The sequence below is a fragment of the Drosophila rhopaloa genome, unplaced genomic scaffold (assembly GCF_018152115.1).
Source record: "Drosophila rhopaloa isolate 14029-0021.01 unplaced genomic scaffold, ASM1815211v1 contig_150, whole genome shotgun sequence".
Lineage (NCBI taxonomy): Eukaryota > Metazoa > Arthropoda > Insecta > Diptera > Drosophilidae > Drosophila > Drosophila rhopaloa.
Genome location: NW_025335029.1, coordinates 2,419,678 through 2,433,218, shown reverse-complemented (window position 1 = coordinate 2,433,218; position 13,541 = coordinate 2,419,678). Strand labels below are relative to the sequence as shown.

Genomic DNA, 13,541 nt, shown 5'->3' with positions numbered 1-13,541 from the left:
AAAATTACTCATACGATACGTATGTCATTTTATCGAATATTTGCTTCTATTTTAACATTGTGAATTTATTAATCGTCTTCAAACAAGAGTCAAAATAAGGAGAATAAGAAAAATAATGCAAGACCCAGGCTTAATGGCATCCCATATTCTAGTTAACAATTTAAAATGTAACTAAAAATGTACCAGTAACTCCATTTTATGACAACTCCTAGTTTATATTAACAAAGTTCGACTGTAGCTTAATGTGGCGTGATTTTTTAGCCGGCTATTTATTGAAAAAAACAAATGGGTACAAAAGTGAGGTTTGAGAGGAAATCTTTGACGGCTCCCTTACACATAAAATATACAAAGCGTGCCAAAAGTTCAACAAAGGATGCATTGTGGAAACCTGAGAACTGTCAGCTTTTTGCCTATGTGGTCTTCAGCGAAGTAGGGATCTTGGGCAAGCCGAATTCATCCGTTTCAATTGTGCTCTGTAAGCGATTCAAAAATAGATTAAATGGTCTAGTTATACTACCCTTATACACAAGTATTTACCTTTCCAGGCACAATGCTATCTGCTCCTGGCTCTCGACTCGGAGCCTCCGGAGCCTTGACCACATCATCCAAATAGCTGGTGTCGTCGTCTAGAGCAATCTCGTCGCCCAGGGCATCCAACTCAGCCTGCAGGTCATCGTCATCCACCTCGGGCATGCCGTAGGTGCGACCCAGTGCCTCCTGCACCTCGTCTGCCTGCTCAAACATGTCAGCCATGTCGTCTTGGATGTCCTTTAAATAAATGAAAATATTTAAATTAATATTCTAGTTGCATGTTGGTATACCTTTTCAATGAATAATATAATTTGTTATTAAAGACAAAATTTAACAAGTACCGTTACCAATTATTTTTGAATTGTTTTGTGTTTTTAGATTTTAGTCAAAGAACTACTTCATGTATTACTATTGATTTAGAACAAAAACTCACTTATTATGTGACATATAGAAACTGGGCTCACCTCGATTTGGTCGATGTTGATCTTCTTGTACTCGGTCTTCATTTGCTTCACTCCGTCCTTCATGGCCGCCACGGTAGCCTGAGTGTCCTTCAAGGATTGCGCCGCATAGTTGGCCTGTTCCATGTTAAACGACTGGTTGCGCAGAGATTCCGCCTGCTGTTCGTAGCTATAGGGTATGCAAATCAAGTTAAGAAGTGGTTTATAAATCGATGGGTTAAAAGACAAATTGGAGGAGGGTATATTAACTTGATCAAGGTGATAATAACTAAGTTGTGATAGTACAAATAAAAGGCTTGTGAGGTAAACATCGATTTATACAAGTGCTGTAGGAGGGAATATTGAATCTAGTTAGAAATATTTGATAAACAAATCAGAATTAAAATAAAATTGATTTAAAAAATGGTATACTAGTATTTTCGATAAAGTTAATAAAATAAAATATCCAAGTGAAATTCAGATGGTATAAGAGAGTATAAAAAGGAAATCATGGCAGCGAATCAATATGAAACCAGAGGGTGGGGTCTTGAACCTACGCTTTCTTTTGTTTGAGCACCCGGAGTGCCTTTTGTTTTACGGAATTCTTGGCAGGACCTTCGCGCATCTTGGACATTTGTTCGCGATATTTGCGCAGTTCGGCTTCTAGTTTGCTGATCTTTTCCTCAATATTTGTGGCACGGGCATCAACCTATAAGGTATAATGAAAACTTTATTTGCTTAGTTTTTCACATGTTTTTTCTACTTACACCGGATATACAATCGTTTAGACTTGGACCCGGTTCCTTGGGCTTGCCACGACCAAAAAGGCGATTCATTTTAATATGTTTTTTCCTTAAATTGCAAATATGAACGAGAATTTACGGGATTTCCTGCTAATTTCGTTTTACAATTTTTGTTTGATGACTAATTTTCTTCTTCTTTTTCAGAGACCAATCAGCTGTTCTTAGCCAGTGATGCCCATCTCTCAAGCATTAGGCAGCACTGTTTGATCTTATTGCGGTCACACTGTTCTTTAAGATTCTTTAATTTGTTATTTGAATACAGTCATCAAACCTCAAAGAAGTTTACTAATAATAAATAATAATATTAATTTAGTGAAGTTCGGTTTGTTTGACAATTAATTTTTTAAAGCAAAGAGTAGCTTTTAATATTTAAACATATCAGGATTGTGTGAAGTTTTGAATAGGTAAGATAATTAATAATGAATTTTAAATAATTTAATCAAATGAAATCCTGGTCTACTTTATCAAATCACTTTATTGTTGCTATTAACATATAAAATTGCGTTTCTAAATAGCTCGACCATTGTCGTCACGTTTTATGTTCTAAAAACGCTTCTCAATGTAAGTTGTTTGCTTTATTGATTTATAATATTTGTAGAATTAAAGTGTGCAGTGTTTTAAATTAAATCCTTAACGGTTTTCAGTCTGCACTGGTATTTTTGGTATATACAAGGTTTTTTTAGTACATTTTCCTTCGCTAGCAGGTATATTAAAACGACCGCGTCACGGTCCCACCATTCGCGTTGCAAATTAAAAACAAAACGCATCGGCGGGCGCTTTTTAGCTCTTAACTAATCTAATTTCCGCTAATTAAACCATTTAACTAATTCCCAAAAGCAAGTGCCGCGGCTACAAAAATCAGGAATGCATCGCTTGAAAAGATGAAAGTGAAATCAGCCTGTCGGGCATTTTGATTTTCTACCATTTATGAACGATTCAAAAGAGTGCTAAATATAACCAACAACAACGAAAATTGGCAAGATTCGAGCAAACAAAACTGCGTAAATAAGTCAGTTAAATAATAGAGTAAAAGATTTGCAAGAGAACAAAAGGCGAAAATTCAATAAATACGCTATTGGCCCATTGACGTCACAGCTCATCAGCTGTTTGGCTGGCGGAGCACCCTGCTTTTTCCGTTATGACGTGCAAAGTCGCCCACTAACTGTAACCGCCCACTCTGAAATCCACTCCAAAGTAATCCCCAAATGGATAGCTCCATGTACTATGCAAGGGAGCGAATCGCTGCGAGCACAGAGGCTAATGTCAGGGTCATCGCATCGACCATGGCCTCATCTTTGGCCAATATAACTACTACACCGCGTGCCGACGATGGAGGCGTCTCCATGAACAACTTTTATCCGGCATTGGTTCAGTGCTTTGGCATCATCATTTGCGGGTTAGTACATAGGATAGATAGCACTTGGTATCCAGATAGTTAGCCTACGCATCCTCCCCGATAAGATTACCCATCGATTTTACCCCACATACCATGCTGGCCTTCACCCCTAACGTCCAATGTGCGCTTTTGTTCGATTCAGGTACAGGCTAACCACCCTAAGTGGAAATTATTTACTTTATTAGGTGGAGTTTTATGTACACTTTTGATTACTAACCTCACTGTGTGGACAACATATAACTATGTTTAAACAAAAGCTATTTTCTTGCTGTTTGTACGGTACTTTGCACTTTAAATTGAGATTTATACGAATTTTAGGAAGATAATTAAGTAAATAGGTTACATTTTATTTACAGAAAATGGATAGAACAGAAAGCCAATATAATTTAATTTGGTACTAATGTCTAAGGGTCCTTAAGCCCCGATATATTATATATTGCTCATTATTAGATGGTTTAACAGAGTCATAAATTGATATGGCCAATATTAAAATATCTAACTAGACAAAATGATAACTTTTATTCATTTCCCTAGCCCACTAACAAAGGGTACCTGCTTAAATTAAAAAAAAACTCTAGTTAGAAATTGACAAATTCAAAAGAAATTTTCAGTAAATATGTATATTTACACATGTTTTTGTAGTTAGAACTTTTGTAACTCCATTAGGGTAATGTCAACAGGTAATTGAGTAACAAAAATTACACTATGACTTGCCCCATCCCACGCAAGGTCCCATCTCAGACATAGTCCATGTTATCGTAAAGATTAGTGGGTACGTGCGGCAAAAGAAAGTTATCTGTGCACTTGCTCGTACACTGATCGCCACTTATGTCGTACACCGTCTGGATTCAATTTCTCTGATTTGTTTTCCCCCACTTATCAATTGACACTCGGTTTTTATTATCTTCGGTAAACTGCTGTCTCACTGTCTGTGCGTACTCCAAATTGAATCGTTTGCTTTTTCAAACAAACCCAGCAAATTATCTTTAATCAGTAAAATTAATTTATTATTATTTTTAGAAATACAATTTAGGTTTATTTGGGTTAAATTTGGCGTGTCTGCAAAAACAATTTGCTAAAAATTTGGAAATTAACAATATAGGGATTTGGATTTATTCATTATTATTTTATATATATATTATATTATATATTAAAATGTGACCATTTCCTTATTAAATATAAGACATTAAATTAACCTTTCGTAAGCTTCACCTTACTTTTTGTTTCGACTTTTATTTAAATTAACAGCAGTTCTTTGTATAATTGCGGATGTATTGCGAAAAAATGTTATGCTTAATTTGTTAGCGTTTGTAAAAGGGTTACAAAATTACAAAATTTCCGATTAGTCATTGCAAGTCGGTAACTGATATTGATTGATCAGTCACCTAAAAAATCCGAACTTTTTAAACCTTTTGTTCCGACTATTTAATGGGGAATTTCTTTGTTTCCGTTAGCTACATTGTTTCCCAATGTTTACCCACCACTTTAATAGCAATTATAATTCAAAACGATTTTCTAAATTTGAACTAATTCATTCCCGCCGCTCGTGGCACTTTTCCTGGGAAATTGCCGTGAAGCCTCTATTAAATTTGACATACAAAAAATTGCTCAATAACAATAGGGAGCGGCATATGTAAATTGTGTACGTCCCATATCAATCTTTATATATGCATCTGAGCCGAAACTTAATTGCCAGTGGGCAATAATCGAAAGTAAAACGTTTAGAGAGTGCGAGAAAAACGTAAAAAGTGAGTAAGACAATTACAAAAATGACCTTGCAATACAGTGTTTAGCACTAAAGCTGTAAACAATATCAAGCCACTTCACCTGTGGCAATATTTGCACAGCACTATTATGGATTATGTAACCGCAATTACCGATTTGTCTACCGATCACTGCCAATTACTGGCGATATGCATGCCCAGACAAAGACCAACTGGCAGATGCACCTCCTCCAACTGTTCAATCAAACAATTACAGATATCGCCTATACAAACTCGATTACGGGTTCGCTTATACATTACTTAACAGTTCTCTCGCCGCGTTCGTTGGCATCTGACTTTAGAATTTACTAGTAGAATCGGACTCTCAGCTGTGAAAATACCCTATATTCAGTCCATTTCTTGTCTGTTGATAAATGTAATTCCTATCAATTTATTTTCCATTCCATTTATTTATTTAATTTTATTTAAATTCATCATGAAATAGTTTTTAAAAAATAGTCAAATAGTTATAACGTTATCTATCTTCCACCGATTAACAATTTAATTGACAAGTCTTTTCAGCTAGAAAATAAATTTTATATTAATATTTCTTTTTTATCCATAATAAATCGATTGCTAATAGAACTGGTTCAAGTTTAAAAATATTATGTTATTTGAGTTCAATTAAGTCAATATTAATTAGCTCACAATTTTACTTTAACTCTAAATTTTGCAGTAATTAAAAATCAATAAATCTTCCTATCAACCTTTTAATTGGTGCCTTTACAAATATCTCCCGTAAAGTGGTATACAACCTTTTGCACTCTATAATTATAGGGTAACCGAATAATACACATCATTTTCAGTTTTAAATGGTGCTCGTAATGCAATTAATTTTTGTTTTACGACTGTTATCAGATTGAAATTATATTTAATCATTTATTTGATGAATCTCTCTTGTTTGCGTTGACTGTGAGAATTTGATCGACTTGCTATAGAACATTTGCCTGTTGTATAGTGTGGGAATAACCTGATAAGCGCTACCAGTAATTACGGGGGTATAAACAGCACCGTTTGTTATGATTTGAGTTATAGCTGCAGTTCGAGTATAATAGATGCCTTGATCTCATGAATAGTATATGTAAACCGTTCTAATCTAGACACTTTAGACAGCTTTTTCTTGCGATTCTGAGCGAGAGTTACTTTGCAATGTAATTTAATGCACTTATACTTTGTTTGGACACGTAAGGTGAATATTTCCGTGCCGATCCTAACAGTTTCCAATTTGAGGTTTTACTTCTTTTCTTGCTAGAGTGACTAATTTCGGTTTTGTTCCTCTTGACTGACTTTCTAGAACACTTGTTTTGCTCAACGGATAATTGGGTATGGTAAATAAGGAAAAAATGGTTGACGTTATTCTGTTTAAGTTAGCATTTTGTTTTTAAATTTTCTTAAAGCACCTGTTAAAACATGTGTTTTTGAGATCCAAAGACATATTGAAATAAAAGTTTGTAATTACATTATCAAACATAAGTTGAATTACTAATTTTTATAATCATTAGGGTATTCATATGTCTATCTTCTGACTTTTCAGCATTCGAATAGTCACACTTTCTTATCAGACATATCGTGTAACTTCTTCAAGACTACACTCGCACTAAACAAACATAGATATTGTTTAAAAGTGTTTCGAATTCCTGGGAAAAATCATTCTCGCCAACATCTATGAGACACGGGGTTCACAAAACCAGAAGCTAAGCTGTGCCAATATGTGTCTCGCACATCTTCCGGAGATAAGAAATTTACTAGGTACTTCCCAAGTAAAATCCACAACATCTGTATAAATCCAGCGGAATTGCATTTAACCGTACTGAGTCATAAGGAAAGGTCGCTTAACTAGTACGAATAAAGCTGGGGGAAATACTCCCTACTCCGAATTACCAGATTAATTTGTCTCAACGAGTGTGACAGAAATACAAATACTCGCACAAAAATAAAAACGTTTACAAATCTTTGTTAGCCAAGAGACAGACCGAAATAAAACTGGTTTACGAGGGGATCACGTGTGGCTCTGGTGATTGTTTTTATACCCTTGCAGAGGGTATTATAATTTTGGTCAAAAGTGTGCAACGCAGTGAAGGAGACATCTCCGACCCTATAAAGTATATATATTCTTGATCAGGATCACCTCCTGAGTTGATATAGCCATGTCCGTCTGTCCGTCTGTCCGTCTGTCCGTCTGTCTGTTTCTACGCAAACTAGTCTCTCAGTTTTAAAGCTATCGGATTGAAACTTTGCACACACCCTTCTTTCCTTTGCACGCAGTATATAAGTCGGAACGGCCGGGATCGGCCGACTATATCCTATAGCTGCCATATAACTGATTGATCGGAAATGCCATAACTTTCGTGTTTGTAAAGTTAGGAAGTTGGGATTTTCTATGGGTTTTATATTTGGCCAATCAATCCGACCTACCAAATTTCATAAGGATCGGCCGACTATATCCTATAGCTGCCATATAACTGATTGATCGGAAATGCCATAACTTTGGTGTTTGTAAAGTTAGAAAGTTGGGATTTTCTATGGGTTTTATATTTGGCCAATCAATCCGACCTACCAAATTTCATAAGGATCGGCCGACTATATCCTAGAGCTGCCATATAACTGATTGATCGGAAATGCCATAACTTTGGTGTTTGTAAAGTTAGAAAGTTGGGATTTTCTATGGGTTTTATATTTGGCCAATCAATCCGACCCACCAAATTTCATAAGGATCGGCCGACTATATCCTATAGCTGCCATATAACTGATTGATCGGAAATGCCATAACTTTGGTGTTTGTTAAGTTAGGAAGTTGGGATTTTCTATGGATTTTATTTTTGGCCAATCAATCCGACCTATCAAATTTCATAAGGATCGGCCGACTATATCCTATAGCTGCCATATAACTGAACGATTGGAAATGCCATAACTTTGTTGTTGTTAAAGTTAGGAAGTTCGGATTTTTTATGAGTATTAAGAATGCATCATATGAATAATTTTGGAGAATATAATTTACAGAGTATTCTGCAAGGGTATATCAACTTCGGCTCCGCCCGAAGTTAGCTTTCCTTTCTTGTTTATATGCATGTAGTACACTTGAACATATTGATTAAGAGTTTCCGCCTTTCCGGCTGGCTGGGTTATTAGCATTAAAAATAAGCACCTTCTGGTCAGAGGGGGCGTGGCCAGACACGCCTTTACAACCTGATTACTGGTGTAATGTAATGTTCTCCTTTTACTCACTCCCTGTTGCAGTTACATTGCCGGACGCTTCAAGATCATCAGCAATGCGGAAACCAAGGGTCTGGGCACCTTCGTGGGCACCTTCGCCCTGCCATCCCTGATCTTCCTCTCTTTGGTGGAGCTCAACTGGAACGCCGTGAACTGGAGCTTCCTGCTGGCCATGCTCGTCTCAAAGGCGGTGGTCTTCTTCGCCGTGCTGATCATCTCGCTGCTGGTCGCCAGGCCCCTGAATTACGCCCGCGGCGGATTGATGGCCATTTTCTGCACCCAGAGCAATGACTTTGCCATCGGCTATCCCATAGGTGAGTTACAGTCGGTACAAAGAGTCCACATCGGTGAAATCATTTGTAGATTACGAGATAATTGTGGTCCTTTTCAGTACTTCAAACTGTGTAAACACTTTGTTAAGCTTCCCAAATGCAAATTACTATTAAAAAAATAAAAATTAAATCAAATTATTAGCTAGCCCTTAGCGAATACGATTTGTTACGAGTCATTTGTAGAAATTCATGATAATTATAGCGTTTGCATTCTACGCAACGTTTAAAATTTTTAATTTAAAACTCAAAAGTACATCGATTAGACATACAAATACTAAAAAACAATTGCTTTTGAAATAAAAGAAAAATTAATACTTGACACGAACAGGCGATAGGCCGTTTAGTTTTGTAGTTTGTAATATAATTGGCCGAACACGTTCAAATTACCGATAAATAACACATCTTGGTTCCATTTTACTGTATATTAATACATTATATAATTATATATAGTGTGATCTCTTCGTTGATTGATTTTTCGTCATAGGTTTGTTAATTTGGTTTGATTAATTAATTCCTTCAAAATCAGATCTTTATTTTAAACTATATACGTTTTATGGCAATCTATTAAACATATTAATTTCGCTGCAGTTATGGCTCTTTACAAGGATGTGCACCCGGAATATGCTTCGTATCTTTATCTGATGGCTCCCATCTCATTGGCTATACTGAATCCCGTTGGTCTTGTGCTCATGGAGATCTCTAAGATAATCAAGAATAAAGAGGATGTGGTTAGTATTTGAGTGTAAATTCCGTCATCCCGCCCAACATACTCACTTCTAATCCCTTTCAGACCCGTAATCCACCACTCTGCCCAGAAACTTGTCCCGCGGAGCAGATGGCCAAAAGGAATCGTTGTCTGGGTGAACGATCTATACTGGTTTTTAACACCCTTATTGCGCTGTTCTTCAACCCTTTGCTCCTAATGACCTTGCTGGGAGTTGCAGGCGGTTTCCTGTTTCCACATGGCCTGCCTGAAATGGTGTCCAGTACTTTGCGTGTTCTTGGTCAGAGCTTTTCGGCCACAGCCTTGTTCCTACTTGGTCTGAAGATTGTAGGTGGCACAGGGTCTGAACGAAAGAGTACAGGATTCCTGTTGCCTGGTATTCTTATATTGGTTAAAATGTAAGTTTTCCTGCAAACATGTTTTAGTCATCACTTAACATATGTATTCTTTATTCACAGATTGGTGCTACCATTGGTCATTCGGCAAACTGTTAACATTATGCAGTCTGGCCAGAACTTTAACGACACCACCGAACTGAGCACTTTCGGCTTTCTCTACGGCACATTTCCAGCTGCCCCCGGGGCTTTCGTCATTGCGACGCAGTACAACATGGAGGTTGAATTGGTAATTGGATTGAAAGTCCCTCAATTCCGCTTCTCATTGATTATGTATTCCCTTTGTTCAGGTCGCTCGTAGCATGGTTTTCTGCACATTCATCTCAGCGCCGCTGATGTTTATATCAGCGAAAATGATATCGCTGACGAATCTAAAGCCACTTGATTATCTGCATGAGCTGGATGCCTTTTCGTTTGACATCAGTGTGGCCGGTGCGGCTGCCTGTTGTATTGTGCTGGTACTGTTGATCGTGACGAAGCGCTTCAAGCGAATGCCCCAGCGAATCACCTTCTGTCTGGTGCTGTCGCAGGTATGAAATCAATGATGAATATCTCCTGGATTTGTTTTATAACCCGCATACTTTACAGCTTATGTGCTGCATTGGAGTAATCCTCTGGTCTAAGATGGAGCACGTGCACCGTTGGCCCTTGTACCTGCAGTTTTTCCTCTTCAATATTGGCACCTACAGCACTCGTCTGTGGACAGGTTTTTTGGCCATTTCCTTGCTCTTCCTCCAGTGTCGGAGCTTATGTTTTGTGCTAAAACTATGGCCCTATATGGTAACTATTAATGTTAATTATAATAGTAATTCGTGCTTTAACTTTTAATTTCTCTGCTTAAGTTGGTGTTTGCCTGGGGTGTACCGGCCGTTATATCGGGGCTCTTGGTTGCCTTCGACTCGAATGTGATGTCGGGAGAGAAACATAATCCCAGCTTCCAGTACGGCAATGCTCAGGCAGCCATCTCAGTATTCATGCTCGTAATGTGCTTCATAGGTATGCCAGAAATAATTATAAACTACATTTATTAACAAATAATGATGAAATTTCTATATGCATTTGAAGAGTTAATAATGACCTGTTAGACCTTTGATTCAGGTTCGGTTAAATTTATTATACCCTGAATCACAGATAAATTTCTTACAGGTTATACAATGATGCGTGAAAAGTTTTCAATCTGATATAATCTTTGACAAGGATTTTATTAACGTGTTTCATAAAGATTAAGACTTATATCCTATTTTTTCAATTTAATTTTCAGTCACTGTTGGATGCTTAGTCCTGCATCAGCGTTATAAGAAACGCTTCGAAAAGTACATGACCTATTCACGTGAGTTATCCAATCCGGAGTCGGGTAGGTGCCTGAAATCCCAATGAATTGAATAACTTTTAATGTTTACCTTGTTACAGAATCATCTGATCTGCACTCTACAATATCCACCACCAATTTGCTGAGTCAAACGGATCGTTCGTCCATCCGGCAGAGTGTTCGCACGGCATCCTATTCGTCCTCTTCCGACGATGATGAAATGATACCAACGGCTGTGGGTCTGCCGGCAAGCAGGAGGAGTGGTAATGTCAGTGGTAGACCAGGGTCAGCTGGAGGAGGAGGTTGTGGCTCTGGCAGTGGAACTTGCTGCTCGGAAGGAGCGCCAGTAACCACTCCCTCAACAACCAGCACTGTGGTTGTGGACATCGAGGATCTGTTGAATCGCACACGTCAACGCGCCAGTGGTGTTAACAATAAAGATGTGGACAAGATCGAGAGTGCACCTGCTACAGAAGAGTAAGTTTTAAGTGGTACTTTTTGGTAGACTAATAATGAGAATATATGTTTATCCAGAATACGGAATCAAATGTGCAGCAGCTCCTTCAACTGCGGACCGAGTACCTCGCGCCAAAGTTGTCAGACAATTATCGAGCGCTATGAGGATCAAAATAGGCGGGGACTCGAGCCCCTGGAACACCCAAGCGACACTGATGAACACCAAACATTGAAGCACACCGTCCTCTTGATCACCCTGCTGTGCTCCATGTTTGTTGGTCTGGCGGTGTCCATTTGGACCCTGGTGATGGAGGGAATGTCGGGCATATATCTGGAACTAAGTTTCCTCGACGCTTTTCTCAACTTTGGTCAAGGTTTGATTGTGTTGGCCGTGTTCATAACCGACATGGGCGATCTTCTAATGCCGGTTGTAAAACTTTGGCGCAAATTATGGTGAGTTGGAAGTTATTATACATATTTTGTTTATTTAATGTATATTTACTTTAAAGGTATGGAGCCAATGTGGTTAGTCTACCCCACTGGTCAAACGTACGACCCGAAACCAAACATATTTGTGAACAGTTCCGCAATCATCACTTGGAAAATTGCAAAAAGGATATTGCCAAGGACAGAAGGTAGGCAAAATCAAGACTTAAATTGAATATATAGGGAATCTTGTAGAAAGTTGTTTTGTTCAGTTCCCTTTATAAATACTGTTTATTTTTTAAGCCTATTCTAATTTAAACCCTGCCTTAGAATATTAAGCAGCAATAGGAATAGTTTTTTGGATGACAATAATTTTTAATTTCAACCAAACTATGTAAGTACTTTGAGTTAATTTATTTATGAATTATTCAGCAGCTTTACTTTGTCTCTGTATATATTTGTAATACTCATAATTAGACCAGTATAACTAGCTGATTTTGTTATTATTTACTAAAGAACTTACTTAATTTTTACAGGTGGCGCATTCGAGTGTATCGCAAGGTGTTCTACGGCACCGAGTTCGTCAGCTGGCTTATCGAGGTGGGTCTGTCGAAGGACCGCATGGAGGCTGTGCATTACGCTCGGCATCTGGTCGATGGCAGGGTTTTGCGACACATCAACAACGTTTATCACTTCGAGGATAAACTGCTGCTCTATAATTTCTGCAGTCGCATCTAAGGGCAGCTACAACCAAGATGAAGCAACTACGCCAAATTTAGTTTGATTTCCTGTTTAGTTTATCATATCTTTTGTATGTAATTTCGACTGCTGTGATTGTACGCCAAACAAATACGCACATACAATGCAGCCAATTGTGTGTGGGTAATGGTGATGGCGAGTGGGAGGATGAGCTAGTGAATTGTTTATAATGTCCAAGTAATTTACTTGGCACACGAAAGTTTATTTTTTAAATGTTTATTACTAAGTAGTTGACTCAGCTGGCAGTGGCAAAGGGGCTATCAGCTTGAGCTTTAAATAGTGCAATATAGAATACTGAATGTAACAGAAGACGAAAGTTTCCTAAATATTATAAATAACTTTGTACTCTAAAACTAATCCTGTGTCACAACTAAAGAGAAAACTGTGCATAAAACGCTATAAACGAATATATCTTGATATACATAGTATAGTAAACACACATGAATAAATATATATATACATGCATATATACCTCAAGCCGCGAGGCCCAAAGAACAAAACATTTACCATGCATTTGTGTCGCATTCGATTTAAGTCTTAATTTGCATTGTTTTCTTTCAACACAGCCTTTTGATATCTGTTGTTTTGTTGTCTGCCATCCGAATCTTCGGCTTTAGACATTTTCGATCGGCTTTTGGACTTGCACGCGTCGCCCAATCTGCGTTTTGCGTGTTTGAAATATCAATTCCCCTTAATTCCGGACACCGGCAACTCTATTAATTGTTCGCCAGCCATCTTCGATTTAATATTCTGCTGGCGATGCGGAGAGCTATTTTTTGGTATGCGCCTGTCTCCCATAAACATTCCCGGAGAGAAGTCTCGATTCTCCTCCGATCAAGTATCATCAATCCATTGAATGCTGGTTTGTTTGTTATGCTAAATGCAAGTAATTGTAAATTTCGCTGGCACACTGACAGCCAATAATCTTCGATCTTAGCAGTTCAGCGGCCATTTAATATAATATTTAGTATACAGAATTGACTCACTGGTGGTT

At 37.8% G+C, this 13,541-nt stretch overlaps 2 protein-coding genes across 3 annotated transcripts; one reads left to right on the top strand and one right to left on the bottom strand.

The window, feature by feature from the left end:
• Window positions 1-233: 233 nt before the first annotated feature.
• On the bottom strand, window positions 234-1,926 carry LOC108043681 (charged multivesicular body protein 5). The gene is made up of 5 exons (XM_044456729.1): window positions 1,739-1,926; window positions 1,529-1,680; window positions 996-1,161; window positions 538-768; window positions 234-473 (listed from the first exon to the last, which is right to left on the bottom strand). The coding sequence occupies exons 1-5, from the start codon at window positions 1,805-1,807 to the stop codon at window positions 411-413; spliced, it is 681 nt and encodes a 226-aa protein (XP_044312664.1). The 5' UTR covers window positions 1,808-1,926; the 3' UTR covers window positions 234-410.
• Window positions 1,927-2,523: 597 nt separating this feature from the next.
• LOC108043682 (integral membrane protein GPR155) lies at window positions 2,524-13,088 on the top strand. 2 transcript variants are annotated; one of them, XM_017122486.2, is made up of 13 exons: window positions 2,524-3,170; window positions 8,171-8,460; window positions 9,067-9,206; window positions 9,269-9,600; window positions 9,661-9,826; window positions 9,888-10,127; window positions 10,186-10,377; window positions 10,440-10,593; window positions 10,859-10,927; window positions 11,008-11,383; window positions 11,441-11,815; window positions 11,872-11,997; window positions 12,325-13,088. In XM_017122486.2, exons 1-13 carry the CDS (start codon window positions 2,980-2,982, stop codon window positions 12,524-12,526), a joined length of 2,853 nt encoding a protein of 950 aa, XP_016977975.1. In that variant the 5' UTR covers window positions 2,524-2,979; the 3' UTR covers window positions 12,527-13,088. The 2 variants fall into 2 exon arrangements, with proteins under 2 accessions (XP_016977975.1, XP_016977974.1); XM_017122485.2 differs by having other exon boundaries at window positions 10,859-10,951.
• The last annotated feature ends 453 nt before the right edge of the window (window positions 13,089-13,541 follow it).